The sequence below is a fragment of the Mastomys coucha genome, unplaced genomic scaffold, assembly GCF_008632895.1.
Source record: "Mastomys coucha isolate ucsf_1 unplaced genomic scaffold, UCSF_Mcou_1 pScaffold20, whole genome shotgun sequence".
NCBI classification, from domain to species: Eukaryota; Metazoa; Chordata; class Mammalia; order Rodentia; family Muridae; genus Mastomys; species Mastomys coucha.
The window spans coordinates 30524065-30537127 of NW_022196903.1; the positions used below are offsets into that span (position 1 = coordinate 30524065).

General features: G+C 38.5%; 1 protein-coding gene across 1 annotated transcript in view; it reads right to left on the reverse strand.

The window, feature by feature from the left end:
• Positions 1 to 126: 126 nt before the first annotated feature.
• Mtpn (myotrophin) overlaps positions 127 to 13063 on the reverse strand; it is a 31725-nt gene continuing 18788 nt past the window's right edge. The window contains exon 4 of the mRNA XM_031381537.1: positions 127 to 2651. Within this exon, the coding sequence (XP_031237397.1) occupies positions 2565 to 2651 (87 nt within the window). The 3' untranslated portion in view covers positions 127 to 2564. The remainder of the gene's footprint in view (positions 2652 to 13063) is intronic.

Genomic DNA, 13063 nt, shown 5'->3' on the forward strand with positions numbered 1-13063 from the left:
GTACACTAACCATCAACAGGCAAGTTACCTGTTTTTACTTGATACAGTGCATATGAAATGATGGATTTAATATAAAACTATAGAACATGCAGGTTTTTTTTTCTGAGATGTTAAATAGTACTTCAGTGGAAAACAAAACTTAACCTTTTATTAATGCGTGTAGTACCAAAAGCAGACATTTTAGCTTCATTTATTCAAAAATATTAACATTAAGTGTCATGAATTTCTCTGCCAAGTGGTTCAGAAATACATTATAAATAACCTAGTTTTTTTTTGTTTATTTTTTTTTTTTAAAGAAACTGTAAACCATCCTGGTCAGTCTATCCTAGTCTATGTTTATATGCTATTTTCTCAAGCAATCACTTCATAGCTATGAGTTTACAAAATAGCCAACAAAGGGGGGAAGGCAAAATAGCCTCTACTGCATTACAAGGAACACCGGGATAAACTGTACAAAGAATCATATGGTTTTGGTACCATAATTTCTGTAGAAAGCAGACCCAAGTTCAGGAATGATAAGACAATATACACTCTGCAATAGCCAACTATAACAGAACACTTTAAAAGAAAAATTGAAAATTGTGTAAAGGGTAAAATTCAAGCCTTTAAAATAGTAGTATGCCAAGAGGTGAAAACAAAGGTCTCAAAACACCCTGTTGCATTATATTGACTCATAGACTGATCACGTGCCTTCCACTTCCTAGCAGAATGTCCAACTCTATAGCTTCTTGGCCTTTTGGCTAAGATTAAGTGTAGGATATTCAACTGTAGTAGGCTGCATTAAGACAGCAGAGTTAGCCAAATATATCAAAGTATTTAAACTACTGTTTTGTGATTGTTTTCTTGGACATAGAAAAACTACAGGGGCAGGCTAGTTGAAAGTGAAAAAGCCACAGGATAAAAAAGAGTTCATGGGAGAACACACACACACACACACACACACACACACACACACACACACACACGCCAACCAACTATCAACTGATTAGTAGTTATTAGCCAGGCTGACTGTTCTTGGTAATAGTTTAACCCTGCTATATAATGCTACATTGCCTTAAAAAATCATTGTTAGGTTTTTTTTATTATTATTATCCCTAATGTGAATATAAGTCCCTATCCCATCACCCGCCCTTTAAAATTTTGAGGTACATTCAATTATTGCATGATTGGCCAAGGAAAGATTCTAACAGTTTTTGTAAGCCTGTACAGATGGCAAATTAAAAGCCAAAGACATCTTAATACTTTAAATGTAGGCCGTCAAATTTAAGGTTGTATATTTTAATTCATTTTATTGTTCATGAAAGAAAAATTTAGAGATATGTTTCTCTTATCTGCATGTCCTAGGAACATTGTTTTAGGGCACTGTATTCTAAGAACACAGAATGCATTTTGAAGTTGTCACATGTATGCAATGAATGATTGTTAAGATAAAAACACCATGCAGGTGGGTGGTATTGGCCCAGCAAGAGTCTATTACCAGCTCAGGGAAACCTGGTAACAAGAATGTTTTTGAAGGGATGAGATTCCATCTGTTCAAATATGTACATCTCACCCCAGTGATACCTTTGGTGCACTACAAAATCAGCATCCATGGTGGGTCTTAGAGAGGCATTCCAAAGAATATTCTTCATTCTCCAAACACAACTAAGGCTGGCTCACCCAAATAGCAAATGAAGAAAATCCATAGGGACTAAGACAACTGTTCTTTCTATAAGATACTAACACGCTTATGGCTATGATTTTATTTTTAAATCTCCTTTACTACCAGAAGGAGTCTCAAAGTGTTTCCATGTTATATAAATGTCTGAGTCTAAAGGAGGAAAAAGAAATAAGCCTACTGGAATGATTCCTCCTTTAGGCTCCTAGAATTTAACATTTTATAAATAAAACTAGTCAGTTTTATCTAAAGAGACATGAAATTGATGTGAAAGGGGAGAGAAAATCCAAAGTTTAGTCGTCCAGCAATTTAGGAGTGCGCTGCTCCTTACCTTATCTAAGCTCTTACATAAAGATTAAAGTCATTCAAGAGAGATTTTGGTCACTAACCGCTCTTAACTAGCCAGGAGCCCCCAGGAGAGTGCATTCTTAAGGCAGAAGGATATAGCTAATTGCTTATCTCAGCACCCTATGTTGACATAACAGCAGCCACTACTGCTCACAGCTAGGGCTACCAAATAAGTAGAGTCGGCCTTGTATAGTCAGACCTTCAATACACTAATTAATAAATTAGCTAGGGAGCTGAAAGGTCCAATGATTCCAATAGACTATATTGTATTTTTGCTCTCCCTTGGGAATAAGCTGTATATTTTACTGGAAATGAAAAACAGGCTGGTTTGATCAGGAGTCCCAGTAAAAGTCTCATCACATTCCCCGCTGCTCCTCCAAAACATGTTTTATTCCCCCCCCCCCGGCAGTCTGATTTGTTACGAATTTCTCTCTCCCTTCACTCTCTTAAAGTATTTAGCTGAAGAAGCTGGCAGATAGAAAGTGACAGACAGACAGGCAGCAGTGTGAGGCCACAGGAGAGTCATTCTTCCCAAGTTATCAGTCTGTCCATCCATCTATCACTGGAGAAGAGCTTTGATTGCCTGGTTGTCAGTGGCTTCAAGGGCGGTCAGTCCATCTGGGCCTTTCACAGTCTTATCAGCACCCTGAAAAAGAGAGGAGAGAACCTTCCTTAACTGAACTCACACCAGGGAACAGTGAGTACCAGAGGTGGCCATGTGGCATAGGCCTTTTTTATACTCAGATCCCTGGAATCCATGGTGGAAGGCCTGAACCAACTCTGTACAGTTGTCCTCTGTCGTTCACACTGAGCTATGACATGTACATGCTCACACTCACATAATACAATTATAAGATAAAAATATTTTTAAATGTATTATTACTTTTTTAGGTGTTAGAAATTATAAGTAACAAAACAACTGTCTTAATTATTGTTCTGTTGCTGTAAAACACCCTGAACAAAGCAACTTATAGAAGAAAGCATTTAATTAGGGGCTTGCTTAAAGTTTTAGAGAGTTAGTCAATGACCATTATGGTGGGAAGCAACGACAGCAGGCTTGACACTAGAGGAATAACTGAGAGCATACATCTCATCCATAAATCCAGAGCAGAGAGTGAGAGACTGGGAATGGTGTAGGCTTTGGAAATCTCATAGCCCAACTGCAGTGACACATCTCCAAGCCCACACATCTACTAATCCTTCTTACCACTAACCAGGGACCAAGCATCAAATAAGACCCTATGGGGGACATTGTCATTTAAACCCTACGGTTCAGCATCAGCACTGAAAAATAGTTTCAAAACAGTTATATAATATCCCTTCACTTTTTAGGGGAGGGAGAGACCTTTTTCCTTTTTTTTTTTTTTTTTTTTTTTTTTGGTTTTTTGAGACAGCGTTTCTCTGTATAGCCCTGGCTGTCCTAGAACTCAGAAATCCGCCTGCCTCTGCCTCCCAAGTGCTGGGATTAAAGGCATGTTCCACCACTGTCCGGCAGAGACTTCTTTTTTTTTAATGGTATGGTTCCTGGAGGGTCAGCTATTTTCTAGTGGATGACAGCATATCTAGGACTATATAGTCAGCACCAATTAGCTAGCCCCTGTGGGATGGACACACACACAGAGTTGGGAAGAGCTATGGGGAATAGTTGAGGTGACCACAGAGAGTTGGAGCTCACTTAACTCTGGCTTCACCTAGATCAAACAACTGAAAGATCTTTGCTCCTCAAAGTTCCAGCTACCCAGCTTCCACTTCTCAGGTTCTCAATAATTCTCTCACCAGAACAACTGCTTTTCAAAAAGCTCCCATTAGAGTGAATTTCTATTAGGCTTATATTTAGCTGACAAAATACCTTTAATGCTATAGGCTAGAAATAACTAATATTAGTATTTTAAATGACATTAAAAGTCAAGCCTACAATAACATAAAAAATAATGAACCATTTCAGCATGGGTGAGAATATTAAGGAAAGTAGTTTTTGAGATTAATAAAGTTACTGGAGAATTTGGGTATATCAGGCCTCACTCCTTTCTTGATGAAGCAAGTCATTTTTGCACATTCATTTTTAGTTTTGTGAACATTTCCATAGCTTTAGATAATATATTCCTGTACTATTTGAGTTACTAGCTTTGATTTCCTGCTACAGAGATGAGTCTTAGCTTACCAACACCCTCTTCCTCAGACTCCCACTTTCTTATACTTAGTGCATCATATTTTTTTTTTTGCAAATTTAAATAGTTATTTGAATCTAGGCTTCTTCATACATTTTCATGACATATCATTTTCCATAAAGTACCATCATTAGATAATCTTCTGGCTTTGCTCGTCATTCTCCCTGGGGATCTTTTAACTTGACAAATTTTGTATATTTTAGGATTAACTATTATATTCTAGCCTGTAAAAACTGTATGTGGACTCTCCAAGTTAAAATGTACTGACAATGTTTAATAACTTGAGGTACGTACTACTTCCTGTGCTCTGAGCAACTACTATCCTTAGCTACCTGTCTATTATTCCAATATGGCTACCTGTGCAGCCCTTACAAATGGAAGGAGCTGTACATAGTGCAGTACAGTGATGTACCTTCAGTAACAGCCTAAGCCTTCTCAGTCTTACTCACTCATCTGCAAACAACAAACTTTTGAACCTATTTGTTACTGTTAGGGTAAACTGGTAAAATGAAATGGAGGACAGATTTGTCTCTGAAGGTTATCTAAGGATACAGGTTCTTTCATTTGCTGTCCTCCCATGAGTACCTTTTGTGTTCCTTGGATAGAAAGGTGGGGTACATATACCTGCCTCCAGCTTAACAGATTAGGAGTGTTGGTGGCTGGGACCAGGGTTGGGGGTTAGGAGGCTGGAATGCAGTACAGCTGTCCCACTTTAGGTGATAATTTGTAAATGGCACATACTCTCTGTGCACATGTCATTAGCCCAAGTTAAAAGGATATTCAGCTGTAGTGTCTGAAAGAGAAAGGAAATGAGGACTAAATCCTGAGATTCTTTTCCTTAAAAAAAAAAAAAGGAAGCCGGGTAGTGGTGGCACAGGCCTTTAATCCCAGCACTTGGGAGGCAGAGGCAGGTGGATTTCTGAGTTCTAGGCCAGCCTGGTCTACAGAGTGAATTCCAGGACAGCCAGGGCTATACAGAGAAACCCTGTCTCCAAAAACCAAAACCAAAAACCAAAAAAAAAAAAAAAAAAAAAAAAAAAAAAAAAAAAAAAAGAAAGAAAGAAAGAAAAATTAACCCAGAACACAACTGGCAACTGACCCAAACTGCTCTAAAAATACTTTCAAATATAGTAGTATGTTTTCTAAATGCTGAGTTCACTGGATGTTACTTTATTTGAGCAAAGGACAGGCAAATTCCTAACCCAATATACCCATTCTCAAGACAGCATCTCTGTATTCTCTGCTGTTGGGCCTGCCCTTCCTTCTTTTTCTAACTCCTTCCACTCTCTCTGGCTATCCTGTGTATGTCCCATTCTACATAGATTGCAGCCAACACTTGCTTTTCATTATCTAGCTCAAGTATATGTAACCTTTACTTCTATGCTGAAGAACTTATCCTCAAACAAGCCTGTCACCTTTCTCTACAAGCACACTCCTTCTCAGTGCTCTCTCTCTCTCTCATGGTGAAGAACTTAGAAAGAAATGTGAACACACAATAAAGCTCTTCTTCTTGACTTTCTACATAAGCAGTCACTAAGTCTGCACTATCGTAACATCTCCCACCCACCCTTGCTTCTTCCATTGCAATCACTATTTTCAGGATCTTGACTTAGATGCAATAGTTTCCTATCTGGTCTTATGCATTCTCATGCCATTCAGACTACTCACATCCACAACACAATGCAGACAATCTTCACTTTCCTAAGAACCTTCCTCTTATGGTGACTTCATAAATGAGAATGAAGGCAAATAATAAAAAGCCACAAGCAATCTGCTTACTACCTGCTTATTTTTTGCCAACCTGACACACCTAGAGTCATCTGGGAAGAGGAAACTTCAACTGCCTGGACCAGACTGCCTATGGCTATATCTATGAGAGATTATCTTGACTAGTGTGGGTGGCATCATCCCAAGGCAGATGGGGCCTGAGTTGTGTAAGGAAGCTCATTGAGCATGAGCCAGAGAGACAGAAAGCAGTGTCTCTCCATGGTTTCTACTTTAGTTCCTAATTTTGAGTCTGTCCTGACTTCTCTCCATGGTGTACCATTACCTGGAAGTGTAAACTATATAAACTTTTCCTTCTCTAGGTTGCTTTTGGTCATGGTGTTTATCGCAGTAACAGAAAGCAAACTAGAATATTACCTGTTGTTCTTGCTACATGTAGCTTCTAAAACCCTATTGTACCTCCTGGTGTCTCCATCTTCTACCTGCAACTTCTTTCATTTAAGCTTCTGCTATGAATGAAAATTCCCTCTTATACTCTTAAGACACTCTCCAAGTTTCTGAGCTCCTGTTGACTGACTTACAAGTTATGTTAGTGGTACACGGTATTTTAATGTTACCCTTTACTGAACACAATTCCCTGGACTCCAAGAGAATACCTGACTTCTTTTTTCAGTTCCCTCCTCTTTTACATATTAACTCTCGCCTAAGAAAATCAATCAAAAATTTCCACCTTTCTCCCCACCCTGAACAACCCTACCTTAAATTTTAAGCCTTACTCTCCATCCCTATCTATCTACTTCTACTTTGAAATTTATCTATATCAAGCCTCACAATATCTCCTAAAATAAACTAACATCTTTTCTTAAAATTTTACCCTTTACCCCGTAAATACACTGTAGCAGGAGCCAATCCTACTCTCAAGGCCTAGCAAAAGGTCCCAAAAAGGATGATATCGATGATGAATCTTCAAAGAAATATTTAATCATGCTATGCTTTAAGAGAAACATATACACACCCTCAAAAAGTGTTCTACCCTAATAATTAAAACTTTAAAAAAACATTACAAAGGCATTTTCTATTTTCTTTTCCTGAAGTCCTTTTTCCTATCTGAAATGAAGGTTTATGCCTTTAGAAAACAAGGTCTCTGAGGTCTGAGGATGCACTTCATTTTGTTCTCCTATATATTCCTCGTGTTTAAATGAAAACACTGCATTTTCTTTTATTTTATAGTAAATATCCCACCAACTGAAAAATGCAAAGGAACAAAAAAATTAAATTTGTTCTTCCCCTTAATTGGCTCCTATTCAGTTGTTATGGTCTGTGAGTCTGTCTGAGTCCAGGCAGCTGGCTCCTGCTTCTGTTGTCCATTGCATGTTATTTATCATGTGTTATCATGTGTACTGTGCTGAACCCTGTATGCTGGCTCTCTTGGAGGCCAGTCAAACTTCTTTATTTCTATTTTTCCTTCACACAGAGGTCAAAAAGAAATGGAATTGCAAGGTTCACTTTAAGCTAGAGGTGGCCACCTGGTCTGATTTCAGTTTCTCTTATGTTTTTCTTTCTTTTTTCAGTAAAAGCCCAGAAGAACATTCTCAATCCCTTTTCCCATTTTCCTTTTCAAACACAAATAATCCCTGCAGGTGGGATACTCACTCTGGAACCATAAGGACCACTGGGTTGGCAGGGAACAGATGGTAGGCTGCCGATAATTTTTATGTGTGTGTGTGTGTGTGTGTGTGTGTGTGTGTGTGTATGTGTGTGTGTGTATCTAAATCAGAGCCAGTGGCTCAGCATTGAACTGTAACCACTAGGCATCTTACTTTGAGACACAGTCTTGCTTACAGTCTGATAATAGGGGGTTGTTACAACTGAGTCCTACTCTTCTCATTCCTCACTGGAATAACAGACAACTTTATAGACCTAGGCTGTATTTCATTATGACAGAGTCTTTATCTTGCCCAAGTATGCCATTTCCTACTGTATTAGGATATTGCAATCCTGAGAAACTATAACTGTTTCAATGTTTATTTAAATATTACCTTGCCAAGGAACTTACAGATACCATTCCATTTTGGAGACCACTGGAAATACATTTGGTATTTAGTAACATTAAAAACTATTCAAATACATAAAATTACATATTTCATAAAATTTTACTTACTGGTACAGAACTTGGTAGAAATTTAATTTACACATTAATACAGGGTATATCATATAAAGACAGCTGAGACAGTAGCCCCAGGACATCTAATTTAATACTAAACATTATTATGACCTTTACATTTTGGTAGCTCTAGGTTTTTAACATAATATTATAGAAAATCCTCCTTTATACTTTTCACAGAAGTGTTGTAAAGAAGGTACTGTTAACTACTTTATAGATTAGGCCTCTGAATTCCGCCCAGGGAATGGCATTATTTAGGAGGTGTGACTTTGTTGAAATAGGTGTGTCATTGTGGGTGTGAGCTTTAAGACCCTTATCCTGGCTGTCTGGAAGTGAGTATTCTGCTAGGAGCCTTCAAATGAAGATGTAGAATTCTCAGCTTCTCCTGCACCATGCCTGCCTAGATGCTGCCATGTTCCTGCCTTGATGATAATGGACTGAACCTCTGAACCTGTAATCCAGTCCCAATTAAATGTTGTCCTTATAAGAGTTGCTTTGATCGTGGTGTCTGTTCACAGCAGTAAAACCCTAAGACAAGGTCAGTCAGCAAATTGTAAGGAGCTTCTGATTATAAATCCCATGTTCTTTGCCATACTTAGTTGAAAATTAACCATTGTTTTTGTTGCAAAAATGTTAGGATCAGAGTTTCCTTTTGTAACTGTGTATCTGACACAAGAAAATGCACATAGAAATAGGATGCATCATCATCTGTTGAAACCTGAGAAAACACACACACACACACACACACTTACTTTGGGTAACCGAGAGCTGCTTATTTAAAGGCCAAATGCTGTACCACTGAGCTACATCAATACTCAAGAAACACTTTAAAGACAATTTACAAGTTAATTCAACAAATATTGATTGAACTTCAATTATGTGCCAGATGTAGTTTTGCCAGTTAAGGCTTCTAGCCACTCATTTATAAGTAGTTAAAGGTTGCTTTGGTGATATGGCAGCACAGACAAGTAGTATAAACAGACTATTTGGCCCAAGAAGTCTAAACTATTTACTATCTGGTCCTTCAGAGAAAGTTTTTACAATGCTGTAGAGTACTGAAGAGAGGGAGATGATTTCTCCTACTTCAGTCTAGCTGACACAGAAAAGGATCAAACGTACAAATACATCAAGGAGGTAAATACTGTATTAAAACCAGAATGGTCACTACATTCTCTGACCCTCAGAGTATTCTAGAGCATGAAGACTATTAACAGGGTTCGTGTGCTCATTGATTTACTGGTTTTATGCTATTGATCCAGGCCTTCAATGTATGTCTCTGAACTTTAAGGCTAAGAGTCTCCATTTGTACTACCCTGCCTGTAACTATACTCATTGTGGAATGGAGAAATGACACACATTAATTACAGTATTTGCTGAACGTTCTAGTTGATCTGGTAGGCTAAGTGTTGCTGCTATTGTCTCAGCTACTCTTTGTCTTCCTACATAATCAACTCTAACAAACTCTTAGCCTTTTAAATGTGATGTGTATGCTGAATAGGCTTAGATGTGTGTAGAGGCCAGAGGTCCTGTTGTATGCTTTCCTTAGCTGTCTTACTTTATTGTTTGCGACAGGATCTCTAGTGATCCCAACGACTGAGATTACCATAGAGCACTGCTATGCCCAGCTTTTATGTGGGTACTAGGGATCCTTATGTTTGCACAGCAAGTACTCTACTGAGGTCTCCCTCCAGCTCCAACCTCACTTAGCTTATAAGAGTCAAGACGTTCATAAGCTTTCCAAATAGCTACTTATGTCCGTAAGATACCCCCACCCCAGACAACATCCATAAAAGCAATGCTGCACAATCTTACATTTCATTTTATTATTTGGACACAGTGACTACTGTCAATTTCCAGTTGCAGATATAATGATGTGCACTTGTTCAGTTACTTCTTGTGAAATGAGATGTTAATGTCTCTAATGTAAACTTTTGTTAGGAAGAATAAAAAGAGTATTAGAAGATTTTCACATAACTTTTTTTTTCATAAAATAGGATGGGATAAGTACAAATGCATTTTTCAGCTGTTTTCTCCAAGGACATTCAGTATTGAGCTTTTCTAGTAGTATAAGCTTTAGAGAAAGGTGTGTTGATCCTTGAAACAAAGTTCTTTCATGAAGTATGCTTCAGGAACCTTCATTCCTGACAGCAGCCAGTCTTCCCTATTCTGATAAGTCTGTCAATTCTGACTAGTCTTAGTATTTACTGTCAATTTACAAATAGCTTACATACACAGCACATTTCTTCAGCTAAAATGTAGTAGTTAGAGAGAACTGGAGGCAAACTGGGCTAGTTTCAATGTCCACAGTGTTGCAGTTAGAATGCATGGCGCTTGTCAACTTGACAAAGGATGATGTAGCACAATGGTTAATAGTACCATATGCTTACACTTCCCAGCCTTCAAAGCCAAGAGTCAATTAAATTACTATTCATTATAAACTAAACAAGCTGTGCCATTTTGAATGACTGAGAAGCACCTAAAGAAATGTTCAAAGTTCTTAGTGATTAGAGAAAAGCAAATCAAAAGGACCCTAAGATTCTACCTTACACCAATCAGAATGGCTAAGATCAAAACCTCAGGTGACAACACATGTTGGAGAGGATGTGGAGAAAGAGGAACACTCCTCCATTGCTGGTGGGATTGCAAACTGGTACAATCACTCTGGAAATCAATCTGGAGGTTCCTCAGAAAATTTAAAATAGATCTACCTGAAGACCCAGCTATACCACTCTTGGGAATATACCCAAAAGATGCCCCACCATGCCAAAGGGGCATGTGTTCCACTATGTTCATAGCAGCCTTATTTGTGATAGCCAGAAGCTGGAAACAACTTAGATGTCCCATGACAGAAGAATGGATACAAGAAATGTGGTTCATTTACACAATGGAATACTACTCAGCTATTAAGAACGAGGACATCCTAAGTTTTGCACGCAAATGGATAAACTAGAAAATATCATCCTGAGTGAGGTAACTCAGACCTAAAAGGACATGCATAGTATGTACTCATTAAGTGGATAATAGCCAGAAAAAAAAAGTACAGAATACCCAAGATACAGTCCACAGAACTCAAAAGGGTCAAAAAGCTAAAGTGCCCAAGTAAGGACGCTTCAGTCCTACTTGGGAGAGAGAAGAAAGCAATCACAAGTGGGGAGGGAGGGAGGGAGGAATCTTGGAGGGAAAGTGGATGGAGGAGAGGAAGTGGGGGGCAGAGGGGAACCTGATCTGGTATTAGGTGAGGAAAAAGGACTGAAGCCCTGAGGACAAGCAGAAAGAATGGAAACAGGCAACCTCAGGAAATAGGAGGTTGGGGGGACCCTCCAGAATACACCAGAGACCTGGGAGGTAAGAGACTCTCAGGAATCTCAAAGGGAGGGACTTTGGATGAAATGCCCCACAGTGAGGAGAGGGAACTTGTAGAGTCCATCTCCAGCAGGAAGACAGGGCATCAAGTGAGGGATGGGGTTGCCATCCCACAGTCACATCTCTGACCCATAATTGTTCCTGTCTGAAAGAACTGCAGGGATGGAAATGGAGAGAAACCTGAGGAAAAGAAGGTCCAGAGTCAGGCCCAAAGTGGGATCCAGCTCAAGGGGAGGTTCCAAGGCCTGACACTATTACTGAGGCTATGGAGCACTCAAAACTATCATGACTATCAGTCATGATAGGGACCTATCGTGACTGCCCTCCCAAAGACCCGAGTTTATCTTTTAAGAATTCCCTGTTGGAGGATGGCCAAGTCGGTCATTAATGGGAGGAGAGGACCTTGGCCCTGTGAAGGTTCTATGTCTCAGTGTAGGGGAATGCCAGGGCCTGGAAGTGGGAGAGGGTGCGGTAGTGAGCAGGGGGAAGGGGGAGGGAACGGGGGATTGTTTTAGTTTTTGTTTTTATTTTATTTTATTCTTTTTCTTATTTTAATTTCTTTTTCTTTTTTCTTTTGGAGGGGAACCTGGGAAAGGAGACATTGTAAATAAAGAAAACATCTAATAAAAAAAAAAAAGAATTCCCTGTTGTAGAACATTCTTTACCAATGGAAACTCACACACACACACATCTAACTGAGCTGAAGAAGCATATTTGAAATTAAATATAGACCAGACACTAGCTCCTCTCTAGATAACTATGTCTTGTTTTGTTTTCCTATGAAGAAAAACAAGTATATCAGAAAGAAAAAAAAGTTCTATCTATTCAAAAAATGGCTAAGCGGAAAGAAAGAAAATACTGAGTTTAATAAATAATCTTATCTAAAAGGATCCAGAGGTTTTTATTTTCAGAGAACAAAACATTTCACTGAACACAGAAGGTCAGTGAAAGAATGACTCTGCCTACTCCACCCACTTTCTTTAGCTATTATACTTAAGCTAGAAGACAGGCGTAAGCCACTGACATTTAGTCAATGCTGAGGAAGAAAACATGAAAAAAATGATCATGCTATGTGGCATAAATCCAGGATTAAACTTTGCCTCAATTGTACAGTTATATGAGCTGGTAAAACTTTTCTGAAATCTATCTAAATTGGGTTTAATCTTTACTATAAACAGTTTAATTACTATCAGAATAAATCTTTCTTGAATCTTGAATCAATATTTGTAGCCTTTAGCAATAAGTCTTTGAAACAGTAAGGAAAAAAAAATCCTGAGGGATGAAACTGAACAATGATAGTGTATGAAAATCTTTGAGACCACACATTATCACTGATACTAGATTGACTATAATGGCACAAGGAATACCACTTTTATTTATTTTGGTTTTTGAAGGTCTTTGTTATCCATATTCATTAAAATATTAATAAACATACAGAATACAAAAGAATGCAAAGCACACAATTACAGATACCTAGTTTTTGTTTGATATGAAACTAAGGGTAGAGTTCAACACGAATGTTACAAGCCACACTGGAGTGCTCTAAGGAGGTAGTGAGTGTTAAGACAAAATGTCCCTCAACAGAGGAGTGGATACAGAAATTGTGGTACAACTACACAATGGAGTACTACTCAGCTA